Genomic DNA, 25946 nt, shown 5'->3' with positions numbered 1-25946 from the left:
TGTGTTGAATGCAGGGCTCCTTAACTCAGCATCATATTGAGCTCCTTAACTCAGCACCGTATTATTTCATTAAGGTAAGACATCTTGTTATTCAACACAATAAAAACCCAAACAAACTCAAGGCCATTGGGTGGATCTAATTCGCAGCAACCCTGTAGGGCTGAGAAGTGCCCTCGTGGCTTCCCAAAGCCGTAAAGCTTCCTAGGAGCAGAAAGTCTCTCCTTCTGAGAGGCTGGTGGGTTCGAACAGCTGACCCTGTGGTTCGTAGCCCAACATATAACTTGCTAGAAGCACATACACGGCCAGATCACAAGTTCATTTTATGAATATTTTGGTCACTGTGTTCCAATATAATTTGGGTTTTATTTGTATTCCTTTGCATATTTGTTAGTCATTTAAAAACCTGAAATAAACTGTTGTTGCTATTGGGTGGCATCGGGTCGGTTCCGACTCACAGAGATGCTCTTACAACAAAATGAAGCAACACCTGCCCGCACCATCCTCACACTTGGTCTTACAGTTGAGCCCGCTGCTGCGAATAAATTTTTAAAGATCTCAGTCTCCTCGGTGTGGCCAAAGGATCCACAGCACCACTGTTACCGTCCCCTGTGAACTGATTTATAAACAAAAAAACTGCTTCTTCACAAGGTCTAATGACGAGACTGATCTTCGTTTCTTTAGGATGAATGATAAATTATCCTTCAAAGCAACAAAATCCTCACTTATCTTTTATGCCGTCTTGCCGCCTCAATTCCTAATACTGAACGCGGGGGTGATTTTGAGAGACCAGGAATGTCCTCCCTAGAACGTTACAAGGTTGTTGGCAGCCACTCTGTCCATCCATCTTGTCTCAGCCGTCCTCTTTTTCACGGCCCTCTCTTTCATCAAGCATGATGTCCTTTTGCAGGGACTGGTCTCTACTGATAGCATGTCCAAGGTCTGCAACAAGTCTCGCCATCCAGTTCCTAGGAGCTTTGTGGCTGTACTTCTTCCAAGATAGACTTGTTTGTTCTTTTGACAGTGTCGAACTTCCAATGTGCTTGGGAAACACCATGATTCAAATGCATTAATGTTTCTTCATTCTTCCTTATTCAGCGTCCAACTTCACATGCATTTTACATTTACATGGGTCAGTAAGTGCTTTGGAAGCTAATCTGAGTTACGTTTTTTGTCCCCTGCACTCAAGTGGGTCCTATCATGGAATCACTTAACTCAGCTCACCACTAAGCCAGTCCCTCCAGAGTCACAGCGACCCTATGACAGAGAACAGCCCGTGGGCTTCTGAGACTCTTACTCCATACTGTAGTGGATAGTTTCATCTCCCTCCTGGGGAGCAGCGGGAGATTTTGAACTGCTGACCTTGTGGTTAGCAGCCTGTAATGGTAAGGTTTTGTGCCAACTTGCTGCACTTCAGTGAAGAGAGGGGTGGGGTCCAACCTATTAATCATATCACAACCTGATGACACCTCCTGGGGGTGTGGCCTTTTTATGAGATATGCTGTGGAGAACTTCTTCCTCTCTTGCCCCTCTTTGCTGCTTGATCGGGTCCCTTGTCTCACGTCTAGGACCAGTGGCCTGTGGGCCCTGCCAACCCTAGGAGCTGTCAGTACCCTGCCGTGGATCCCTGCCACTCGGCACCCACCAACCTGTGATCTCCCAGCTGCCTGCCCGCTTCTCCTTCCTGCTTCATCGGCCGGCAGCTGCATGAGCCTGCGGGCCTCCAGCGAGCCTCTGACCCACGGACTTGAGTTAGACTAGATTGGCACACTTCCTTGATATAGATTTCTTTCTTGATATAAAGTCCTTCCTTATATATACCGGTCACTGGTTTTGTTTCTCTAGAAATCCCAGCCAAACACACAGCCCGATGCATAAGCTTCCATGCCACCAGCACTCCTGACTTACGAGCTGGCTACAGAAATCCATTATTTTTTAATCCCATTTTCCCACACACTGGTCAAAGTCTGCTCATATATTGGCCAGGGTCATTGGGGACTAAAGAAATACAGTGGGGGCAGGGGGGGTTGATAATGAAGCTATTTTGGTGACAAATGGCTAACATCAAGTTGAGTATTTAGATAAACTGAAGTGGCTCGTCATCAGCTGAGCACTAGTTACAAATAGCCCTGACCTGGTCTGCGGAGGGTTCTTCAAAGGGCCATTCAAGCAGCAGTCAGGTAGGAAGGCCAGTGTTCTCACAACGACCTCTCTGGGTGTATAGTCATTCCTGATGTTTACATACGAGATGCAGAGAATCAGAAATCAATTTGGCCAAGAATATAATCCCCAATCACCACTTTTATTTGTTCCACCTAAAAGGTCCTGCCTCCTAAGAACTTTACCTTGGGAAGCTCAACTCATCCTTGAAGGTTCAGATCTACCACTTCCTCTGTGAATCCTTCCTCGATTTTCATACAAAATACCTCCCCCACCCCCGCAAGCTCTTGGCCTCTTCATTACCTGGCACACATCCCTATTTTTTTTTTATTTTCCTTTTTTTTTTATTAGTTGGGATTTGATACATATAACATATCATTCCATATTTCAATCATGTCAAGTATGATTGTACAGTGGCTCCCACGGTTTCCAACCATTCTTTTTCTACATGGACTGCTTGACACCGTCTCCCTTTACCCCCTCCCCCCACCACTGTACTCCCTCCTCCTGAACCCCTTATTCTACTTGCTGCGCCTATAGGTCCATCAATCCTGGACACACCCCTATTTTAACATCGAACATGTTGTGTTGTCTAGTCTACGACTTTTGTAGACTAGTGTTTCCTAACGAAAAGAAGAAATACTGTGTATCCAATTGCTAAGTACAATACCTAAATCAGAGTAAGTGCAAGCACATAATAAATGACTGATGAGAATACATTTAATAGTCACCGATGAGTGATAGGTGCTACTTACAGAGCAATTTAGAGAATGCGCAAATGATGAAAAAGTATCTTGATATCACATGCAAGTAAAAATTGTAGAGATCATCCAACAAGAGCTGTAGCAGTACATTGACAAGGAGCTGCCAGAGATTCCAATTGGATTCAGTCTTCTGGATGTGGAACAAGGGATATCATTGCTGATATCAGATGGGACCTTGGCTGAAAGAAGAAAACACCATAAAGATGTTTACTTGTGTTTTACTAATTATCCCAAGGCACTTAACCGTGTGGACCTAACCAAGTATGGATAGCCTGGAGAAGAACAGGAATTCCACACCACTTCCTGGTGCTCATGCTGGACCTGGACACAGATGAAGCCGCAGTTGTACAAACAAAACAAGACTGCAGGGTATAAAATCAGGAAAGGTGTGAGTCAGAGAGTTGTATCCTTTCGCCATACTTAGTCAATATGTCTAATGAGCACATCATCAAAGAAGCTGCGTTATGTGAAGAAGGATGTGGCATCAGGCCTGGAGGAAGGCTTGTTCACAGCCTGCCATATGCAAGTGACACAACCTTGCTTGCTGGCATGCGGAGGACTTGAAGTGTTTGCTTCTAAAGTCAAGGATTGGATTACAACCCAATGCAAACAAAACAAAAATCCTTCGAATTGGTCCATGGGTAACATCATGATAAATGGAGGAAGTATTGAAACTTTCCAGGGTATCATTTTGGTTGGGCCCATACTCAATGCTCACAGAAGCAGCGGTCAAGTGCATTGAGTAAATATATGCACAGGAGCTCTTTAAAGTGTTGAAAAGCCAGGGGGTATTTTAAGGACTAAGGTGCACCTGACCCAAGCCATGGTCTTTTCAAGCACCTCAGATGCAAGTAGAAGCTGGACACTGAGTAAGGAAGACCGAGAAGAATCAGTGCGTGTGAGCGGCAGTGCTGGAGAAGAGTATTGAGAATATCCGGCCTGGCAAAAGAACAAGCAATTCTGTCTCTGAAAAAGCACAGCTAGAATGCTTCATGGAAGCCAGGGTGACAAGACTTCAACTCACGTACACTGGACATCTCACTCAGGAGACACCAGTCCCTGGAGAAGGACACCTGCTTGGTAAAGTAGAGGGGCAGTGACCAAGCAGAAGGTCTTCAACAAGATGGACTGTCCTGTCCGGGGTGGGGTGTGGGGGGGGGCTGCAACAATGGGTTCAGACATAACAATGGTGAGGATGGCACAGCAGCTGGGGGTGTTTTGTTCTCTTGCACACTGTTACTATGAGCCCGGACTGACTCAATGGCCTCACCGACAGCAACAACAAGAAATATCACTGGCAATGTTGTCTGAAGCCAAACCATCAACGTCTACAGGCATTCAGCTGTGTGAACAACAGAACATTATAGCTAACATCGTAAAAAATGGGAACTCCAGAACACTTAATTGTGCATCATGCAGAAACTGTACAGACCAAGAGACAATCATTGCTAAAGAGCAAGGGGATTCTGCATGGCTCAGACTCAGAGGAGATGTGAACAGGGTTGTAGCCTTTCCTTATATTTATTCAATCTAGACTACATAAAGAAGAATGACGCGCCAGGGTGAGAAGTAATCTCATGAGCAACCCGCATCATCTGCAGATGACACAGCCTTGCCTGCTGAAGGTCAAGAGGACTTGACGCACTTTCTGATGAAGAACAAAGACTGCGGCCTTCCATATGGATTGTAATTCAATATAAAGGAAGCCCACATCCTCACAACTGGACCAACAAATAGCATCAAGATACACAGAGAAAAGGTTGAAGTTATCAAGGATTTTATTTTACTTGGGATCCACAACCAACACCCCTGGGAGCGGCAGTCAAGACGTCACACACTGCCTTGAGCAAATCTGCTGCACAAAACCTCTTTCAACTATTGAAGAGGAAGGATCTCGCTTTGAGGCCTGAGGTGCACCCTAGCCAAGCCAAGGGGTTTCCAACTGCCTCCTCTGCATGCTAAAGCTGGGCAATGAATAAGAAGACTAAGAAAAAATGCCGCTTTTGATTGACAGTGCTGGGGGAAAATACTGAGAGTGCCGTGGACTGCCGAAAGAACAAACATATTTGTCTTGGAAGTATGACAACCAGAACACTCCTCCGAAGTGAGGACGGTGAGATGGCAGCTGACATACTGTGGACAGATTATCCGGAGAGACTAGTCCCTGGAGAAGGGCAGGGATCCTGGTCAGTGAGAATGAGGACAATCCTCAGGAAATGGCGTGGCACAGTGACTGTGACAATGGACTCAATGACAGCAATGACTGAAGATGGTGCAGGACCGGCAGTGTCCTCCTGCCACACAGCGGGTTGCTTTAAGTCAGAACCGCACACTTGTGCCTACTAGTCACCCCTTGGGATGGTAGGGTGAGAGGAGAAGGTGAATATTAATTCCACGACCTCAACCTCTACAGCACATACATAAGTCCTTTTCCTATAAGTGGCATAGGATTTGCAGATAACCTCCAACGTCCTCTTACAAATTTAAATCGTCTTTAGATTACTTAAATCCTACGTAGTAACGTAGTACACTTCCTCAGAGCCTGATACAGATTGTACAAAGGGCCTTCAAAGTTTGTCAGAAAATAGCAGGAAGAGAGTTGTGAGGGGACAGCTTCTGAAGGTATATCTGCCCTGAATGATATCCGATAAAGAATAAAAAGTAAAAACGCAACGCCATTGGATCAAACCTGATTCATGGCGACCCCACAGGACAGAGTAAAATTGTTTCTTAGGATTTCTGAGACTGTAATTTTTTTCTTAAGATCATTTTACTGGGGGTTCTTACAGCTCTTATAACAATCCACACATCAATTGTATCGAGCACATTTGTATATATTTTGCCATCATTATTTTCTAAACAGTTACTTTCTATTTGAACCCTTAGTATCAGCTCCACGTTTCACCCTCCTTCCAGACTGTAACTTTAATGAGAGCAAAAAGCCTCATCTCACTAATCTTGTGTTTACCAGCCAAGTGCGTATCTCACAGAGCCCTATCTAAGGAGCTGCACATGGAAATCCCTGATGAGGAGAGAGAGAGAGAGAGAGAGAGAGAGAGAGAGAGAGAGAGAGAGAGAGAGAGAGAGAGAGAGAGAGAGAGAGAAATAAAATCAGAGCTGAGGACAGAAGGGAACAGCTGTTGTGAGCAGCACAAGCCAACCATGAGGAACTCTCAGAGACGTGAGTGGCATTAGGAGAGAGTGATCGAGGCCAGGGAGTTGAGTGTAAAAGCAGCAGTGCCGAACGCAGTTTGTCTTCTCCCTGGAAAGTCAAGGGAGAGAAAGCTGAAGACGGACTCAATGGAGGTGCTAGCTTGGGCAGCATCCAAACTAAGATTGAAACAATATAGGAAAGAGTAACACGGTCCCTGCTCAAGGATGACAAACGAGGCAGCAAAGTGATCTTCTAAAAAAAACCAAACCCACCACCACGGAGTCGATTCTGACCCACAGACCCTATAGGACAGGGAGAACTGCCCCTATTGACTTCTGAGACAGTAACTCTTTGTGGGAGTAGAAAACCCTGTCTTTCTCCCATGGAGGGGCTAGTGGTTTCGAACTACTGATCTTACACTTAGCAGCCCAATGTGTAACAACAACAGGAGGACTCCAAAGTTATCCTATTATCTTAAAAAATTTTTTAAATTTGAAACTTCAAGTCCTTTATAAAAGGCTACGCCAGTGAAGTGAGAGTACTTTTTTTAAAAGACTGAATATAAAATTTTTGAGAAGTTAAATTTTCTTTTACATTGGGTGCAGACCCAAAGTATGAGGGGATGGTTGGAGACAACAATCAAAACTAATTTTTTGTAGGTAGCCATTATCTTTCTATAAATTGTTTCCATGCCAATGTGTACTGAACAGCAGAGAATGGTTTCATAAATTTAAAGAATGTTGGTGATATACAATTTTAATTAAAAATAAAGAAATTTTATGTAGTAAAACCTAAAAAAAATTGTGTTCAGTGGACCCAGGAACCAGAGAGTTCTTCGTAATGTAGTGGAGAACTACTTTAGGGGCATGGTGGGAGGGGGGCAGATTACAGCATGTAACACCAAAACCACTGCCATGGAGTCAATGCTGAATCCTAGGGAGAGGTACGTGAACCGAGAAGGGGAATTGGGGGGGAGGAAATAGGCAGGGAACACAGATAACCTTCACAAAGTTTGGCCCAAAGTGGGAAGAGCAAAAGGGCAGTGGCTAAAAGGTGATGAACTTTGAGAACATTTTTTTTTAGTCTTCTAAACTAACTCCTTCCTCCCCCAGGCATACCATTTTCACGTGGACAGTATTCCACGTGGACATCTAAAACTCCCACTCTGCTGTAACTTTATTTCACAGACTATTCTGTATGTGGTCTGGGCGTGGTATCTGCGGAAAGAATGAAGGAAGGAAACACAGACTCAGCACAGGCAGTAACAGGGACTCGAAATGGACTGGATGGCACGCACAATTGAGATGCAGGTGTTGCTTGTCTTCTTTCACGGGAATTGGTGGCTGTCTGAAAGCAAGCCCAGGTAGCCTTCCCTCTTGGATACTTAGCAAATGGGCTAACTGCAGAGTCAGCAGTTCAAAACTACCAACCACTCTGAAAGAAAGACAATCCCGTCAGCTCCCTTAAAGATCTAGTTTCGCGAAACCTCTACTGGGAAGGCCCTGGACGAAACGGATTAGCGCCGTGGCTGCAACAATGGGCCTGGGCATAGGAACAACTGTGAGAGGGCTGCAGGACCAGGCAGTGTTTTGCCCTGTTTGTACATAGAGTGGCTATGGGCCTGAACAACAACATGACTCAATGGCACGGGCTGATCCTTATAAGTGTTTACCCCAGTCAGGGAGGGATAGTAAGGGCCTAGTTTAGATGTACAGAAAGTGGAAAATAGGTCTTTAACTCCACGAATCCATTCATTCCCTGAAGTTGCTCCACTAGAATTGGCTGAGCAGAACTGGATTTACATGCATTTGGAGATGCTCTATAGCATGGTTTCACAAATTCATTAGTATAAATGCATTTTTAGAAATATAGCATTTCTAGTACAGGGCTGCAGGAGAATAAAGCACTTACTGTGTGGTAAACTGTGGGTTACCCATGCGTCTGCTAGCTACAAGGTCAGCAGACCAAAACGAGGAGTCACTCCACAAGAGAAAGATGAGGCTTTCTAGGCCAGTAAAGATTTACTGTCTCAGAAACCCAAAGGGGAAGTTCTACCCTCTCCTTTAGGGTCACTATCCATCAGAATTGACTAGAGGCTGGGAGGAGGGTTTATGTACTAAGTTAAAATAATATATAATATATAACAGCTACCAAAATGAATAAAAATATTAGGAAGGGGAATAAGTTCTAGAAGAGTTGGGTGTTATCCTGTATTTTTGTAAACAGGGAAAGAAAACATGCTACTTAGAACTCGTTGAAATGCCTTATAAACGTGAGTAAATTAATTGGTCCCAATTTGCAAATATTCCCATTTCAGGTTCCTGCAAAACCTGTGTTCCAAGTTTCACATAGTTCAGCGGACCTGCCCAAGGAAGTCTCGGTTAACGTCTCTCAGCAGGGGAGGCGTGGGCCGGAACAAGGTGTTGCACTCATTTCCAGGCCAGCCTCTAGAGCTTGCCCAAGAGTGCTCCTGGGTATGTTTCTGTTCATGAAAATTCCGCTCGGGCCCCTCGGCCGACCACATCCAGACGCGCCCCGGGGCAAAGAGCAGCCTTTTCAGAAGCCCGCGCCCGGGCCACCCCGCCGCGTAAGGCCAGCTCCCGGGTGGGGAGGTGGGCTCGGCTCCGATCGGCTCACTCCTGCGGGCCAATCGCACGCGGGGGTGGGTGCCCCACCACCCCTGCCCCCAAGCGACGGGCTCGGAGCCCGCGAGAAGCGCCAGTTTCTGGCGGGCATGGCTGCCAACCTGGAGGGGTGCTGAGCAAGGCAGCGGCCGCTGAGCCTGCATGGCAGCGGGGGAGCGCGGTAACCAAACCCCCAGCAGAAAGGGGGCGGCAAATGTCAGGGGGCCCGGGAGGAGGAGGAGGGGGGGGAGCAAATGTCAGCGGGCCCGGGAGGAGGAGGAGGAGGAGGGTGGGGGAGCAAATGTCAGGGGACCCGGGAGGAGGAGGAGGGAGGGGGGGAGCAAATGTCAGGGGACCCGGGGGGAGGAGGAGGCGGCGGAGGCGGGGACAGAGGAGCGTGGAGGCGGGGGGCGGTCCTCCTACGGTCGCGCCGGCGGCCCTGGCCTCGCCCCCGGCCCTCCGCGAACCTCGCCAGCCCATCGGCCCGTGCGGAGGCCGCTTCGGCCTCCTCGGCGACCTCCGCGGGCCCCGGGCGGAGGAGCGCGCGGCGGGGAGGGCGGGGAGCGCGCGGCCCCGCACGTCGCGCACGTCGCCGAGCCGCCGGCGTGTCCCTTACCCCGTTGGCGGCGGCGATGCGGACGATCAGCTGAATGACTTCCTGCATGTAGAACCTGCCGTCCCCGCCCACCACCAGGGTGGCCTCGGGCCGCCGCGCCGGCTCCACCGTGGAGACGATGCTCTGGATGAAGTTCTCCGCGTAGTGGGCGCTGCTCTGGAACACCTTCACCCGCTTGCGCAGCCCGCTAGTGCCGGGCTTCTGGTCGGGATACGCCTGGGTCTTGACGGTCACGATCTTCACCATGGTGGCCGCTCGCTGCGCTGCCCGGGGCCGGAACACACTCTGCTGCTCCCTCGGGGTGACCGGGCCGTGGCCGCAGCTGCTCTGGAGGCGGACCCCGACGGGCGGGGGGAGCGGCCACGCTCAGGCCGTCCTCGGCCCTCCCCTTAAAGGGCCCGCCCTCCGTCCCCACCACCTGCGCCCCGTCTACTCGGTCGGGGCTGCGGGACGGGGACGGGCAGCACCCACCTTCGCGCCTCCGGTGAGATGGGCGGAGCCGCACTGATTGACCGTGAACCAATCCCGTGTCATATGAAATCCGCAACTCCTCCCCCAAACTGGACGGGCGGGGTTGGGAGTACAGACCCAGGTCCAGGGCTAGTGCTTGAGGCCCGTCTGTCCCGGGAAGTAGAGCAAAATGATTTCCTGCGGCCGGCCTGTGGGTCAAGAAACATAACTGTCTGGGAACCTATGGAAGGACAGAAGTGCCAGGCTCAACTAGATTTCATGTCTCCATTTGTGTTAGGAAAAGGGGTCAATTCCAGAATTCTGATAGGACTTTTCATCTGCCCATTTTCCAGGGTACATATTTTTAAAAAAATAAAGAAAACAAACACTGCTTTTCGAATCCAGGCCAACCCGTGGTGTTTCCGAGACTGTAGACATTTACAGGAGTAGACTCCTCATCTGTCTTCTGAGAGTGCATAGACTAGTGATTGATTGAAAGGTTTCAAATCCCCTATACTCTGTTTACAGAACTGAGATCAAAGAATAAGATGCCTTATCAGGTCACACAGTTAAATTCAAGCAAAATCCAATTCAGGTGGATTTGACCCAAAGCCAGAACCCTTACCAGGATTTGGCTGCCGTGCCACCAACTTTGACCACTCGGGAATGTGCCAGGAGTCTTGATAACTTGTAGATACAAAGATATGGTAGGGCTAACTCTGATAACCATCATAATAGGCTAACTATCCCTGTAGTTGAAATCCAGTGCTCAGGAGAGACTGAAGTAGGCAAAAAACAAAGTTCCTGAAGATACAGGGGTATGAAAAGAAATCGGTCATGAAGTGCACATCATCAGCTTTCCCCCTCAGTTTCCCATCTCCCTTGATTCGGTGAGAGCATTTATCTCCTCCTCGGCTCAATGTGCCTTCCCTCGCTCCCTCCACTTACAGTACTGTTTATAGCCTTGGGGAAGTTAGTTAATATTTATAGGCCACCATTTCATTATAAAATAAACAAAACCTGTCTGAGAAGGTTTCCTTTAGATTTAGAAACAGTAAGGTCCGTATATCAAGAGTTCTCAATCATGAGTACACAGGAGACTCACCTAGGACGCTTTTAAACCACCCAAGCTCCAGCCCAGTCCAAATAACCCGAAATTCGATGATGTAAGCAATTCACCTAGCATGGTAGGTACCTGAAACACAGCCAAACCAACCTAAACCCACTGCCATAGAGGGAATTCCAACTCACAGCACCCCATGAGTCTGACTCGTGATGGCTCTGTATGACATTGTAGGACTGTCCTACGGCGTTCCAAGATTAGGAAGCCTAATTTTTCTTCCACAGAGCAGGTGATAGGTTTGAACTAATGACTTTGTGTAAGCAACCCCAACTCTTAACCACTACACTATCAGGGCTCCTTTCAACCCTAGATAGAGACCGTGAATCTCTACAGGAACAAATAGTCTCATCTCTCTTCCACGGAGCAGATGGTGAGTTTGTTCAAGAACCACTGGTCTTAAATCAAATCAAATGAAACTCACTGCCATCAAGTTGATTCTGATTCATAGAAGACAAGGGTAGAATTGTCCCTGTGGGGTTTCCAAGATTTTAAATCTTTACAGAGCTAGACAGCCTCATCTTTCTCCCACAGAGCAGCTGGTAGATTTGAGCTGCTGACCTGGTGATTAGTAGCTCAATTTGTAGCCTACCATCCTACCAGGGCTCCTCCACCAGCCTTAGAGGCCCTCAAAAACATTAGCTCCCCTCCCCTAATTCCAAAGCCAGAGTTTAATATAGCATAAAGTTAGATTCATGTGTGTGTGTGTGTGTGTGTGTGTGTGTGTGGCCAATTGCTCTGTCTTGATCAAATAGGAAGGCTGACACTGCCATAGACTGCCCGCTCTCACAAGCCAAATGTTAATACAGTAAAGTTCACTATAAATGAGTTTCATTAGCTCCTAGTAATGATTTCTATTACTCACACTGGAGTTCCCAGTTTACAGGGTAATTTAATCTTGTGACTTGAGTAGTATGATCAACATCACTTTATAGATGAAAACAGTTGAGGATAAGAGGGTTACTGCAATCAAGGCTACCTGTCTCTAGGAAATAGAGCGTGGAATGACTGGATCTTAGAAACTACCTCAGAGGGTTAGTTTAGAGACTGAACAGAGAGCTCCTACGTGCGCAGTAAGTGGTACCTCGTTATTATATAAGATGCACTCGTACTCCGACCCTCTGTTCTTTCTAAGTCTTCATTCTCTTTGCATTTAGACATTTCGCTTAACAAGGCTTGCTTGGTTTCTCTCTCGTCTCACAAGTGCTCACAACAAGCTGTAACACATAGCAGTCCACTGTAAAACTCAGCAACCTAGACAACCATTGCTTACTATTGATTGATAATAGGAATTTGTTAGATCCAGGTAAGACAGCTAATCTCTGGGCTCTGTGGCAGAAAGGCTCTAAGGCAGCACCCGGGAGTCCCACCTCCTGGACATCATGTCCATCCATAGTCCCCTTGCCTGAGTTTTCTATTGGGTGCATCAAATGACCATGAACTTAGTAGCTTAAAATCCCTCACAACTCTGTAGGTCAGAAGTCGAGGCAAGTTGGAGTGGATTCTGTGCTTAGGACGCATAACTCGCTGTCATCAAGGCAATTCCAACTCAGAGGGGCCCTGAAGGACAGAGTAAAACTTCCCCCTTTGTGTTGCCAAGGCGGAAATGTTTGTGGGAGCAGAAAACCTCAGCTTTCTTCCATGAAGTGGCCAGAGGATTCAAACTGATAACTTGCGGTTAGCAGCCCAACATGTAACTCACCTCACTACCAGCGCTTTTCAGGACATATAACAAGGCTAAAATCAAAGTACTGGCCAGGCTGGGCCCCTGTCTAGAGACTGGCAAGAATCTGCGTCAAGCTCGTTCAGATTGCTGGCAGGAGCTAGTGCCTTGTAGCTGGGGGTCTGAGGTCTTCCTTTCCTGCTTGATGTCATTAGGCACCATCTGCATTGAGGCCTGCTCATGCTTAAATCTCTTTTTCTGCCATAAACTGAAGAAAACTACGCATTTAAAAGAGTCTTGTGATTAGTGAGGCCTACCCAGATAATTTCCTTTTTATGTCGCCTAGTCAGGGCATTGTCAGGATGTGATCCCACAAGCACAGATTCTATCCACACTCAAAAGGCTTGACATTTCCAGAGTGAAATGTTGAGAGAAGCCCCAGGGTTGGCGTCCAAGTGGGGAATGGAACCCGCATAAAGAAGAAACGTGCAGAGGTAACCCTGGTGCATATTGTGTTGAAGTGAAAATGCTCAGCAGGTCTCTTCTCCCCATGTCTCTGGGGGACTCAAAAACATGGAAAGTGGGATATTATATAAGGAATACCAAAGAAGATCAATTCATTTGAATTATGGTGAAAATTATTCAACGTGTAGGGACTGACAAAAGAACAAACACATTTGTCTTGGAAGAAGAACAACCAGCAGGCTCCTGAGAAGCAAGGTTGGTAAGATGTCGTCTTACATACTTTGGACCAGCTATTGGAAGAGACCAGTCCCTAGACAGGGACAAAACAGACGATGGTCCTTGAGAAGATGGAGTGACCTCGTGGCCTCAGCAATGGGCTCAAACAACAATGCTGAGGGTGGCAGCGGACCAGACGGCGTTTCCTTCTGTCGTACCTAGGATCGCTATGCGTCCGAAGCGACTGGATGACACCTAACCCCAGTAACAACATACACGTCTCTGTGTGTCCCACTGAAGGCCTGGGTGAGACCATGCGCAGAAGGGGGGTACATGAGGGAAGAGGAAGCCCCAGTGGAGCCTGCTCACCATCCCTGCCTGAAATGACGGAGGCAGCAGAGCCGGATCCCCAAGACCAGAGACCAAGAGACTGAGGCAAAGCAGCAGGCAGGCTCAACCAGCCCACCAACCAAAGCAGAGATCTCTGAGCAAAGTTGCTGAGAGGCTGAGGACCACAGAGACTTGCCTGCTGGCTGAGAGGTGCTGCTGTGAACGAAAGACTGAGTCCTTCATGTTTGATAATCCTGACTTAACAGCAACCCGTTAACGTCCTTACCAAACCCTCATATCTTACGTGTTGTTTATGAGTTCTCTGTGATCGTTTCAAGGAACTATCAAACGTAGCAGAAAAGTGGAGTGTTGGGGTGGGGGAACAGCTGGTGTAAAGAAACATGGAGGGTAGAGGCAGGTTTGACTCCTCCGTGTGGCAATTGGCCTTTGGCTGGTGTAGAGATGGATTCTCCTCCCTGCTGAAGCCACAGGAGGTCCGCCTTTCTGCACATGTCTTGGTATGTTTCTTTCCAATCCTGTGTGTGTGTGTGTGTGTGTGTGTGTGTGTTTCCAAAATAAGACCCCCAAAAAATCACAAGTGGGGCAGTATAACATTTATATTGCACTGTTTACTTGTGCCCATATTATAAGACATTGAGTGAGTATTTTTTTCATAAATATTTGAATGAATGTTAGATTCTTATTAGGAGTAATTAATAAAATATTCTAGGAGCTGATACCAAGGGTTCCAATAGAAAGTAAATGTTTAGAAAATGATGATGGCAACATATGTACACATATGTTTGATACAATTGATGTATGGAGTGTTATAAGAGCTGTAAAAGCCCCCAGTAAGGGAGATGTTGAACAGTGTAACATGACAAAATAATAATAATAATTCATGCATTATGAAGTGTTCATGAGGGAGTGAGGAGGGAGGGATAAAAATGAGGAGTCAATATTAAGGGCTCAAGTAGAAGGCAAACTTTTTGAGAATGAAGATGGCAACAAATGTGCTTGACACAATAGATGTATGTATGGATTGTGATAAGAATTGTACGAACCCCCAATAAAATGATTTAAAAATTATTTCAAATGGTTCATTCTAGTGGATTAATAATTACTCTGACATGATCAAAATAAGGGTATGCAACACTAAATTCAATACTGTGGGAGTGAATAAAAGTAACCATGCAATTTTTAAGGCCCCCAATAAAAAGATTTATTAAAGTAGATATTTTGTATAACTATGTAACAAACGAATTAGAAAATAGATGGAAAGGATACAAATCTCACCATAATCTAAGTGTTCAAGAAAAACAAACTTCCCCTATAAACACTTAATGTTTTTAAGTCTCTATTCTACTAGCGCAGCAGAGATTCTGTGGTAGTTACGTAACTTCATGTCAACTTAAAGATTTATAAAAGTATAGGGGGGGTATTCAACCTGTCAGGTCACAATCTGAAGAGGCCTCCCTATGGGAGTGGCCTTCTCATAAGGAGGGTCCTGGAGCCTCCCCACCTCTCTCTGTCTTCCTACTGGCTGAGCCTGGTTGCTGCTAGCCCTGTGTTGTGGCCACAGTCATTGGATCCACACGACTTTGCACCCACCGGCCTGTGACCTTCCTGCATCATTGATTGCGGCTGCATGAATCTGAAGAGCAACTGATAGACTAGTATCGAATTTATGGACTAGTATTAGATTTAAGGATTTGATCTGGACTAGTTATGTAGCTCATACAAAAACTGATTGTCATAATAAGATAACTGAAGATAATTGAAAAGTAGTTCATTTACAGCATATGCTCAAAGCTTAGAAAGCACTTGTATAGCATTCAATGAAAAAAAGTATATTAGACCGGGTTGTCTAAAGAAATAAAACCAGTGACACATGTATGAGAAGGAACTTTATGTCAAGAAGTGGTTATAAATCAAGAAGGTGAACCAACCCTGTCCAACTCAAGCCTGCGGGTCCAATGCTACCCAGAGGCCTCTGCGGACTCCATAGCTGCAGACCAAAGAAGCAGAAGCTGGAAGCAGGGAGGTCACGGGCCAGTGGATGCAGAATCATGTAGATCCAAGATCAGTGAAACCTGGCGCCTACTTGGGCTACCCTGGAAGCAGAATCCAACCCAGGAGAAAGGTGAAGGGCAAGAGAAAAGATGTTCTCACTGTCTCTTTTATTAAAAGGCCGCCCCACCCCTCAAGAAGGCATCCCTAGGCTCTCACCTGATTGCCAGGTTGGACTCCATCCCTACCTCTACACAGGTAGCATCAAGTTGGCATAAAATCTAACCACCACAGCATGAATCACCTTCCTGCTAAAGAAACACAATTCTGTGTTGGTGCGTTTTCTGTCCGGTGATATCAAGTTGTCGAGTAATCAATCACACTGAGGAAGATTTCAGTTGCCCTCAATTTAGAGTTAGAATGGTCCCCCAAACATAGCTGCTTCTTGTCTTAGGTGCTGTCGAGTGGGTTACAGCTCACAAGGAAACAGAAGGAATCACAAGGAAACAGAAGGAACCATTCGCCAGTCGGACCCCATCCTCACAATTGTTAGGGTTGAGCCCATTGTTGCAGCCACCGTGTCAATCCAGCTCATTGAAGGTCTTCCTCTCAACCAAATGCCCTACTTAACCCCCAGATTCTGTCAGGCCTGAAAGACAGGCTCACCGTTAAGACAACTCTGACAAAAGAGGTCAATTGTAGATAATCTCCTACAGGAATGTTCAATTATCTGTGGCTGCCAAATAACTAATTGATGATTCCACATGAATCCATACAAATGAATGCTGACAAATACTGCAAATGTCATTTAGCCCATTTGTTAAGCCTAAATCATAGATTTTTCCTGGTTGTAGATTTAGTTCCTTATGTTAAATTTTGATTTATTTGTCATTTGCTGAAATGTCTAGGCCCTATATATGAAAGCAACATAAAGCCTTTCAATATCTATTCTATTTGTGTCCATAAGTTATTCAGGTGTTTAAAACTTTTATTTGAATAAAACTTAATGTACATCTAGAGGATGTGATGCTGAAATTAAGTTTTGTTCCTATGACAAAATAATAATAGTTTCAGAACCATGGTTCAGTGTGGTGGCTATTCATAAGATGATATGTAAAAAGGATTGATAGATGATAAATTAGACCTTTTCTTTAGTCTTCATTTTTTAAATCTTCTATAAAGAATATCAGTCTGAATTCATTCATATGAATACTTGATATGCAAAATATTAATTTTTAAGTGGCAAAAAGATAAGATTTTTAAAAATATAGATCAAAAAGGACGTTTTTCACAAGATAAGGAATGTCTCTGTTATCCCATTTCATCGGTGTCCTAGATTCTTTGGTAGATGCTATAGTAGCTGAATAATGTCCACCAAAGATATCCATGTCTGAATCCCAGTAAACTATAAATTAACATGGTTACCCTATATGACCAAAAAGGACTTTGCAGATCTGGCTAAGTTAATTATCTTGAGCTGGGAGGATGAGACTAGATTTTTCACATGGGCCCTCCCTGTGCATACGTGACCTTACAAGAGGGGGGTGAAAAGTAAATTGACCACAAGAGAGAGGAGAAAGCGATGGGGCCATTGAGGCAGAGAATTAGAAGCTAAGAAATACCAGCTGCCCCAAACTGGATTACAATTTGCAGAAAAATGAAGCAGGATTCGTATCTCACACCATCTTCCCAAACAAACTCAAGATGGATCAAAGACCTAAAGGTAAAACATAGAATTATAAATATCATCAATGAAAAAATAGGAATAAACTTAGGGGATCTACATGTGTAAGTGAGAACCTCATTACTTAGGGGACCTCAACTGTAAATGACGACACACAAACAACAGAAGACAACTAAAAGTCAAGACACCATTGCATATCAAAGATTTTATCACAAGAGATCCCATAGCCTAGCTGGGGTGGGGCTAGGATCAGACAAGGGACTAATTTCTCAATTTTATAAAGAGCCTCATCATCTCCACCAGAAAATGGACAGAAAACATGAACAGATACTTTGCCAAAAAGACATTCAATCAGCCAACAAATGAAGAAATACTCATGATCATTAATGATTAGAGAGAGGCAAATCTAAACAATGAGATAACTTCTCATCCCAACATTAATGTTAAAGTTAAAAATATAATCTACAAGTGCTGGCAGAAGTTTGAAGAGTCTAGAAACCTTTTACACCGCTGGTAGGGCTGAAAATAGTTCAACCCCTGTGGAAAGCAGCATGGTGCTTCCTTAAACAAGTGGGAAGAAGAATACCATAGGACCCAGTGTTCCCGCTACTTGGTACACACCCTAAAGACATAAGAGCCACGACATGAACAGGTACATGCATACCAGTCCTCACCGCAGCACTGCACATAGCAAAAAGATGAAACAACTGAGATGCTCACCTGTGGAAGAATGGATAAGCAAACTATGGTACACACACACCAGGGAATACTGTGCAACACGGGAAAATTAGCAATGAATCTGTGAAACACCTCATGACATGGGAAAGCCTAGACGACATTATGCTGAGTGAAATAAGTGACTCATAAAAGGTCAGATAAGGTATGAGACCACTATTTTCAAAAGTCAAGGTAAGATGTTCACACTTGTGTTAGTCTGGGTAAGCTAGGGAAACAAATCCACAGAAACACACACACACACACACATACACACACATATATATATATGTATATATATATGAGTTTTATATAAAGGGTAAGTGTACATTAAGAAAGCATCCCAACCCAGTGCTGCCCAAGCCCACAAGGTCAACATTAGCCCATATGTCCGACACTTATCTACAAAGTCCTCCTCTATCTCACAAAACACACGCAATGATGCTGACTGTAGGAGGAAAGTCGAATCAGTGAGCATGTAAACATGTCTCCACACAGCTTCTCTAGCATCCAGGACTGCATCAGGGTAGGTCCATGTGGCTTCTCCTCAGGGATGTCTTGCAGGAAGTGAGCCTTGCCAGCTAAAGCAGGGAACTAGCTAAGGCAGCTGCACCCTGGTCCGACCATCAGAAAGCAAGAGACCCGAGAACTCAAAAGGCAAGGCTCACCGAGCCATTTATTGCTCTGCCTTTCAATAAAGTCCACATGAATTTATTAGCCAGGTTGACACAATAAACCTTAACTATCTTAACACTACAAGAAACATCCTTTTAGTGGGAGGGGAAAGGGACTGGGAATTACTTACTGGAGGGTAAACGTGGGTTGACATGGGTGAAGAGGAAGGGAATGAGCAATAAAAGAGAGTTTTGAAACATGTTACTGTGGGGAAACTACAGAAAGACTACAGGTGCATGTGAACCTACATTTATCTCAAAAGAAACCGCTCCTTACCAAGAAAGACAAAGACACGCCAGAGGAAGTGGAGAGAGACAAACATGGATTTCCTCAAGAATCTTCAGAGTGTGTGGCCCTGCCCCTACCTTGATGTTAGTTTTGGACCAGTGGCCTCTAGAACTATGAGAAAATAAATTTTTGTCATTTCAAGCCACCAAGTTGGTGGTTACTTGTTATAGCAACCATTGAAAATTAAAGCAGATGCTTTACTTCTATGGAGAAGTAGGAGCTAGGATGAAGGTCAAGGATTACAGCTCAATGTAGGGAAAATAAAAGTCCTCTCAACTGGACTGGTGGGTGACATCATGGTGAGAAAAGATTGAAGTTGTCGAGGATTCCATCTTGCTTGGATCCATAACCAATGGTCATGGAAGCAGCAGTCAAAAGATCAAAAGACTCAAAGTAGTCGGGAAATCTGCTGCACAGGGTATCTTTACCATGTTGAAAAGAAAGGATGTTATTTTGAGGACTAAGGTGAACCTGGCCAAACCAGGGTGCTTTCAATCGCCTCACATGCCTGTAAAAGTTGGGCATTGAAAAGGAACGGATGCATGTGAACTCTGGTGCTAGTGGAGAATATTGGAAGTACCATGGACTGTCAAAGACCAAACAATTCTGACTTGGCAAGAGTAAAGTCAAAATTCTCTTTAGAGGCAAGAATGGTGGGAAAAAAAATAATCATTTTATTGGGGGCTCTTACACCTCTTATCACAATCCATACATCCATCCATTGTGTCAAGCATGTTTGTATATATGTTTCCATGATAATTTTGAAAACATTTTCTTTCTACTTGAGCCCTTTGAATCAGCTCATTTCCCCTCCCCCATCTTCCCTCCCTCATGAACCCTTGATAAATTATTTTAAAATTTTTCATGTCTTACACTGCCCTATGTCTCCCTTCACCCACTTTTCTGTTTTCCGTTCCCCTGGGATGTGGTTATCTGTAGATCATTGTGATCAGCTCCACCTTTCTCTCCCTACCTTCATCGTACCCTCCTGGTATCGTTATTGGTCCTGAGGGCTTTCTTTATCGGTCCTCTTTCCCTGTGTTTCCAGCTCTTCTCTGTAGGATGGTGAACTTTTGTCTCGTGCCCTTTAGATACGTTAGGAGAGACAAGGCCCTGGAGAAGGACATCATGCTTGGTAAAGCAGAGGAGCAGCGCAAAAGAGGAAGCCCTTTGACGAGATGAATTGACACAGCCAGTTGCATTGATTGGGTCAAACATAAGAACAATTGTGAGGATGGTGCAGGGCTAGGCAGTGTTTCCTTCAGTCGTAAATAGATTCGCTATGAGTCAGAATCGACTCAATGGCACCTAACCACAGCAACAACGTGAACCAGGAAACCCCTGGCCTGAGTCTCTGGATGCTTAAATCATGGTTTCAGGGGTCCAGCAAGAGGCAGGACAAGGAAAGGAAGGCTGGGACTCTGCCGATGGAAAACAGCCGTTATCAAAATAAGTAAAGACTAAATTAGAAAAAACCCATGCAGGTGATTTTTTCCAAATATTACTTTGCTTCACTTGTCTAAATGACTAAAATTTTTACCCTTAAATTTTCCAGGAGACAGAGATCGTGAGCCAAGAGGGACAGCTACAAAATCAAATCCAAAAGCCTTCATTAAGCAAAAATATTAAAAACGTGAAGCAATTGTTTCTCAACAGAGCCTCCATCTGTTTAGATAACTCTGAAAATGGTGTTTCCACAGGACTCGGAAGATTTCCATATCCCACATGGCAGTCTGGGCATTCTTGAAGGACCCAAACTGTGTTCTTGGAGTTGGGGGAACCAAAGGAGGTCTGAAAGGGCAACATCAAGGGCTGCACGGTAGTGACATCTCCCTGTGACATTCACAACACAGCCTTTACTCCTCCTAAAGAATGAGCAGGTGCCGTGTTGGAAAGAATTCCTTGGCACAACTTTCCTGGCCTTTTGCTGACAGGTGCAGATTTCCATTATCTTAAAATTCTTCCTAGTAACTCCACCTGATCATACTATGTCGTTTGAAAAAAAAGTGTATCAAAAAAAGACCTTGAGAATCCTCGAAACAGTCCCCATAGCCTTCTGGGCTGACTTGATTTTAAGCGGAGGAGCAGATCCCCTTGAAAGCCACTGTTTTCTTTCTATCTTTTTTTATTATTAATACATCATTTAATTAGGGGCATCTTACAGCTCTTATAACAATCCATACATCCATTGTGTCAAGCACAGTTGTACATATGTTGCCATCACCGTTTTCAGAACATTTTCTCTTTTTTGTCATTTTATTGAGGGCTCATACAATTCTTACCACAGTCCATCCATCCATCCATCCATCCATTGTGTCAAGAACATATGTACATTTGTTGCCATCATCATTCTTAAAACATGTGCCTTCTACTTGAGCCCTTAATATCTGCTGCTCATTTGCCCCTCCCTCCCAACTCCCCCCTACCTACATCATTAATAAATTATTATTATTTTGTCATATATTACACTGTCCGATGTCTCCCCCCACCTTCTTCCCTGCTGTCCCTCCCCCAGGTAGGACGCTATACGTAGATTCCTGTAATCAGTTCCCCCTTTCTACCCCACATTCTCTCCACCCTCAAGGCATCGCCACTCTCATCACTGGTCCTAAAGGAGTCATCTCTCCTGGATTCCCTGTGTTTCCAGTTGCTATCTGTCAGAACATTTTCTTTCTGCTTGAGCCCTTGGCATCAGCTCCTCTCTTTTCCCACGGTTTGATTGGACTTTTTTTAGAGCACCCCAATGAGACTGGCGCCAGTGTATTACCTAGAGAACTTGTTTGCAGCTATCCACGGCTCGCAGAGACATGATGAAGCATGTTTTATTCTGAATAAGCCCATGCAGATATGACCTGGAACCCTAGTACTTTTGACTTAGCTTCTTAGAAGTGGCCACAGTGTACTTACTGGCAATGTTCTGGATAACCCCGTCAGGTGCTGTGCTGGGCACTTAAGGTGTTATTATAGATATAGACAGATTGATGTGTGTGTGTGTGTGTGTGTGTGTGGATAGGTTGAAACAGTGAGAAGGAAGATAACAGCTAATTAGTCCACACAGCAGTACAGGGGGATCAGTTCAAATCACTTTCATGGAACAGTTAATAAACTGTAAGTCCTTCAACTCATGAGGGCTGCCAAGGTCAAGGTCAAGGAAGCAGATGGCAGAGTGGTCCCTCAGGCAAGATAGCCAGAGTCTGCAGCAACAGTCAGTAGCTCGGGAGCTCAGTGAGGCAGGCCCTCAGGGGATCTCGAACTCAAGCGCTACAACAGGATCCGCCAGCCTCAAGCACTGTCTGCACCAGCAGCGTATTGCTCCCAGGAGCCATGAAAAAACATTTCATTTTACAGCTTGTATCAGAATACAGATAAACCAATTATCTAAGTTTCCACTTTGAAAAACAAGAAGAAGTGAACACAAGACAATTAGATGAAAATAATAAAGATAAGAGCAAAAGTCAATAAAATTGGAACAGAAAAACAATAAGAAAACCAATGAAACAAAAAGGTTAGTATTTTTTAAAATCACTACAGTTGATAAACATCCAGCAAGCCTAACAAATGAAATAAGAGAGAAGACACAAAATCCTTATAACAGGGATGAAGTAGGGGCTGTCATTAAATATTCTAAAACCAAATTTTAAAAAGTGCTCAGCATATATATTTGGCAACTTAGATAAAGTGGATCAATTCCACAAAAATAAAAAAAACTATCAATATGCAGCCAAGATGTAGTAAACAGAGTATTTCTGTAATCATTAAAGCATTTGAATTTGGCACCAAAACCATCTAGTCCTGGAGATTTCTTATTTGGAAAGTTTTAAAATAGTGCAACACACACTGAAGGAAGAAATAACACCAATTATGCACCACCTCTCCCAATATAGTCAAACAGTGTTGCTACTGGGGTTCCGGTTCATACATGCATAACCTTATTCCAAACAAAATGTGTTTAAACATGTCTCTGATCGGCAGATGGCAGCAGACAAATCCGTCAATAATACATTTTCAGTTCCGCTTAGTCGCATTAGGATGCTGTTTTTTGTTGTGTTACTTTTAAGTCCAGTAAAACTGGTTTCAGGAGGACTCTGCTGGATCGTTAAGCTCAAAGCAAAGAAGTCAGCTCAGAAAGTTGTGGTGTCTGTTTGGGATTTCAAAAGGTGAGTGTGATCAGTCGAAGGAAAGAGGATGATCATGGGGTCATACAATGGCGAGTGGAGAATACAATGAAGACATTTTAAGAAAATTGGGAAACTGCATTGATGAGGGATACAAAGGACTAGAAGATTGTGCTAAGGATTTTTCATTTTTCCCATCATGACCAAGCACTTACTCATTCCTTAAGGGTTCCAGGGCGGTGCTGGGAACCCTGGAGGCATCTGGTTATGCAGCATCAGGGGGCCTGACAGCAAGATCAGCCATTCAAAGCAAAAGCTGCTCAGAGGGAGAAAGACGGGCTTTCTACTTCCCTAGGTGTGGGAAGAGAGCAAAGGGACTGACAGATCTGGAGGGATCTGGGGGTAGGAGGCGGACAGGAGCCGCCAGGAAACAACGCCATAGACAGGGGAACAACTAGGGAATTAAAAACAACAATGAGGAGGAGGTAGAGATTCCCACGGTGTTGGAGCAACAGCCATGTAGCTGAGAGGAATTACTAAGAGCCAGAAGAAGAGCAAGCATGATGGTGGAGCAGGAGGAAGGTAAAAGGAAACAGGAAAGATCTAGAAAGCAAAGCTACGGATACAGATATAAACATAGGTGTGCACTTATGTAAATGTATTAATTCATAAAAATAGAGGTATTGGTCTAGGTACATATATTTATATGGCAATACATTGAGGAAGTGGATGGACTTTGGGCCTCTGCTCAAGCCCTACCTCAATGCAAGAACATTGTTCTAACAACCTGGTGTTCTGTGATGCTCACCCTCCCTACACAATTGCTGAAGGTATAATAGGTGCATAAGCTAATGTGGTGAAGAAATCTGATGGTACTATCAAAACATAGAGTGTCTGGGGTCTTAAAGGCTTGAAGATAAACAAGCAGTCCTCTAGCTGAGACACAAAGTTCACATGGAAGAAGCATCCCAGCCTGTGTGATCATGAGGTGTCGATAGGATTAGGTATAGCATCAAAGAACAATAAACATTTCATTGTGAATAAGGGGGAATGTGGAGTGGAGATCCAAAGCCCATCTGTACAGACGTCCCTGACAGAAGGGTCGTGGGGAGGAGTAGAACCAGTCAGGGTGAAGTATAGCACCAAAGAAACATACAACTTTCCTCTAGTTCTTTAATGCTTCGCCCCCATCTCACGATCATGACTCCAATTCTACCTTATAAATGCAGCTAGACCAGAGCATGTACACTGGTGCAGATAAGAGCTGGAAACACAGAGAATCCAGGACAGATGAACCCCTCAGGACCAATATTGCGAGTAGCCATAGGAGGGGAAGGGAAAGGTAGTGATAGAAAGGGGGAACAGATCACAATGATCTACATATAGCACCCTCCCTGGGGGGTGAACAACACAAAAGTGGGTGAAGTGAGACATTAGTTAGTGTAAGACATGAAAAAAAAATACTAATTTATACATTATCAAGGGAGGCAGAGTAGGAAAGGGAGGGGGGAAATGAAAGTAGAAGCTGTTTTGAAATGATGATGGCAACATACGTACAAACGTGCTTGACACAATGGATTGATGGATAGATTGTGATATGAGCCCCCAATAAAATTATTTAAAACAAAATAAAAATAAAATTTAAAAATATATATTAAAAAAAGGTATTTGTGATGCAGAAGTTATGGCCTTGGTGATAGAAACAATGCTGGAGATTGAATGATAGAATTTGCAAGACCAACAATTTTTAACTCCTATTCCTTCCTCTTTGCATTTTGAAGACTGAAGTTGTTGGTAGAATCCTTCATCACAGAATTAGTGGTTGGTGAAACAAATGGAATAATATTTGTATTGACTAGATTTCATTGTATGCATTTCAGTATTATCCTAACACAGGCAGCAGTATCCTTCAAGACAGATCTTGAAATGTCCTTTTTGATGATAAATGTCAGATTTGTCATTCCAAGTGTTGTAAACCATGTTTGAATTAAATGGCCAATGCCAATCCATGTCAGCTCACTACTACCTATGGTATTCATCCTATGAGATCCACTTCATTTTTTATGACTTTCATTTTTCCTAGATTCATACTTCATACATTCCATGTTCCAGTTATTTGTAGATGTTTATAACTGTTTGTTGCCATTTTGAGTCATGTGCCATCAGCCAAAGGCTGTCCTGCAAGCTTTCCTTAACCGCATCGTCATGGTTGACTCTACTTTAGGAGGAAGCTCGGCAGAGCCCGGTTCTGAGTGCCTTCAAACTTGAGGGGCTCATCTTCAGCACTGTATCCACCAGTGCTCCCCTGCTAGTCTGGGGGGTTTCAGTATTTGACAATGCTCCAATGCTATTCATAAGGTTTTCAGTGGCCTATTCCGTCTTTGTAGTTTGCTTTTAGTCTGAAAGCTCGACTGAAACCCTCCTGATCTTCAAAATATATGTAATATAACTTCTGATATCATAAAAACATGTTCAGCATCCATTGAGTTGGGAGGGAATGAAAAAAATGCAAGGTTCTAGTTGTAATACTAAAAGATTCTATGAGCAAAATACTGAATGATTCAGGAAGCATCAAAAGATGATGGATGGGAAAAAAAGACGATGGATGGACTACACAACTTCGTAGGTCTAAAAATGGTTAAGTATTCAATCAAGATATATTGATAATTATTGGTGATTGGAATGCAAAAGTTGGAAACAAAGAGGAATAAACAATATTTGGAAACCATGGGATTGGTGATAGAGACAAAGCTGGAGATTTCAGGAAAGAATTTCGTAGGTCCAATAACTTCGTTATCTCTTTTCAACAGTGTAAATGATGAGTATGTATGTGGACTTCTCCAGATGAAATATAAAAAATGGAGAAGCTCTTTATTTTCAGCTAAAACAAGGCCAGGAAAT

At 44.4% G+C, this 25946-nt stretch overlaps 1 protein-coding gene and 1 non-coding gene across 2 annotated transcripts in view; one reads left to right on the top strand and one right to left on the bottom strand.

The window, feature by feature from the left end:
• PGM1 (phosphoglucomutase 1) overlaps nt 1-9776 on the bottom strand; it is a 74938-nt gene extending 65162 nt beyond the window's left edge. The window contains exon 1 of the mRNA XM_075557134.1: nt 9316-9776. Within this exon, the coding sequence (XP_075413249.1) occupies nt 9316-9561 (246 nt within the window). The 5' untranslated portion in view covers nt 9562-9776. The remainder of the gene's footprint in view (nt 1-9315) is intronic.
• LOC142438287 (U6 spliceosomal RNA) lies at nt 6228-6329 on the top strand. The gene has a single exon (XR_012782690.1). It is a non-coding gene; the product is annotated as a U6 spliceosomal RNA (small nuclear RNA).
• Nucleotides 9777-25946: the final 16170 nt, after the last annotated feature.

The sequence above is a fragment of the Tenrec ecaudatus genome, chromosome 1 (assembly GCF_050624435.1).
Source record: "Tenrec ecaudatus isolate mTenEca1 chromosome 1, mTenEca1.hap1, whole genome shotgun sequence".
Classification (NCBI taxonomy): Eukaryota; Metazoa; Chordata; class Mammalia; order Afrosoricida; family Tenrecidae; genus Tenrec; species Tenrec ecaudatus.
This window is presented reverse-complemented; position numbering and strand designations above follow the sequence as displayed.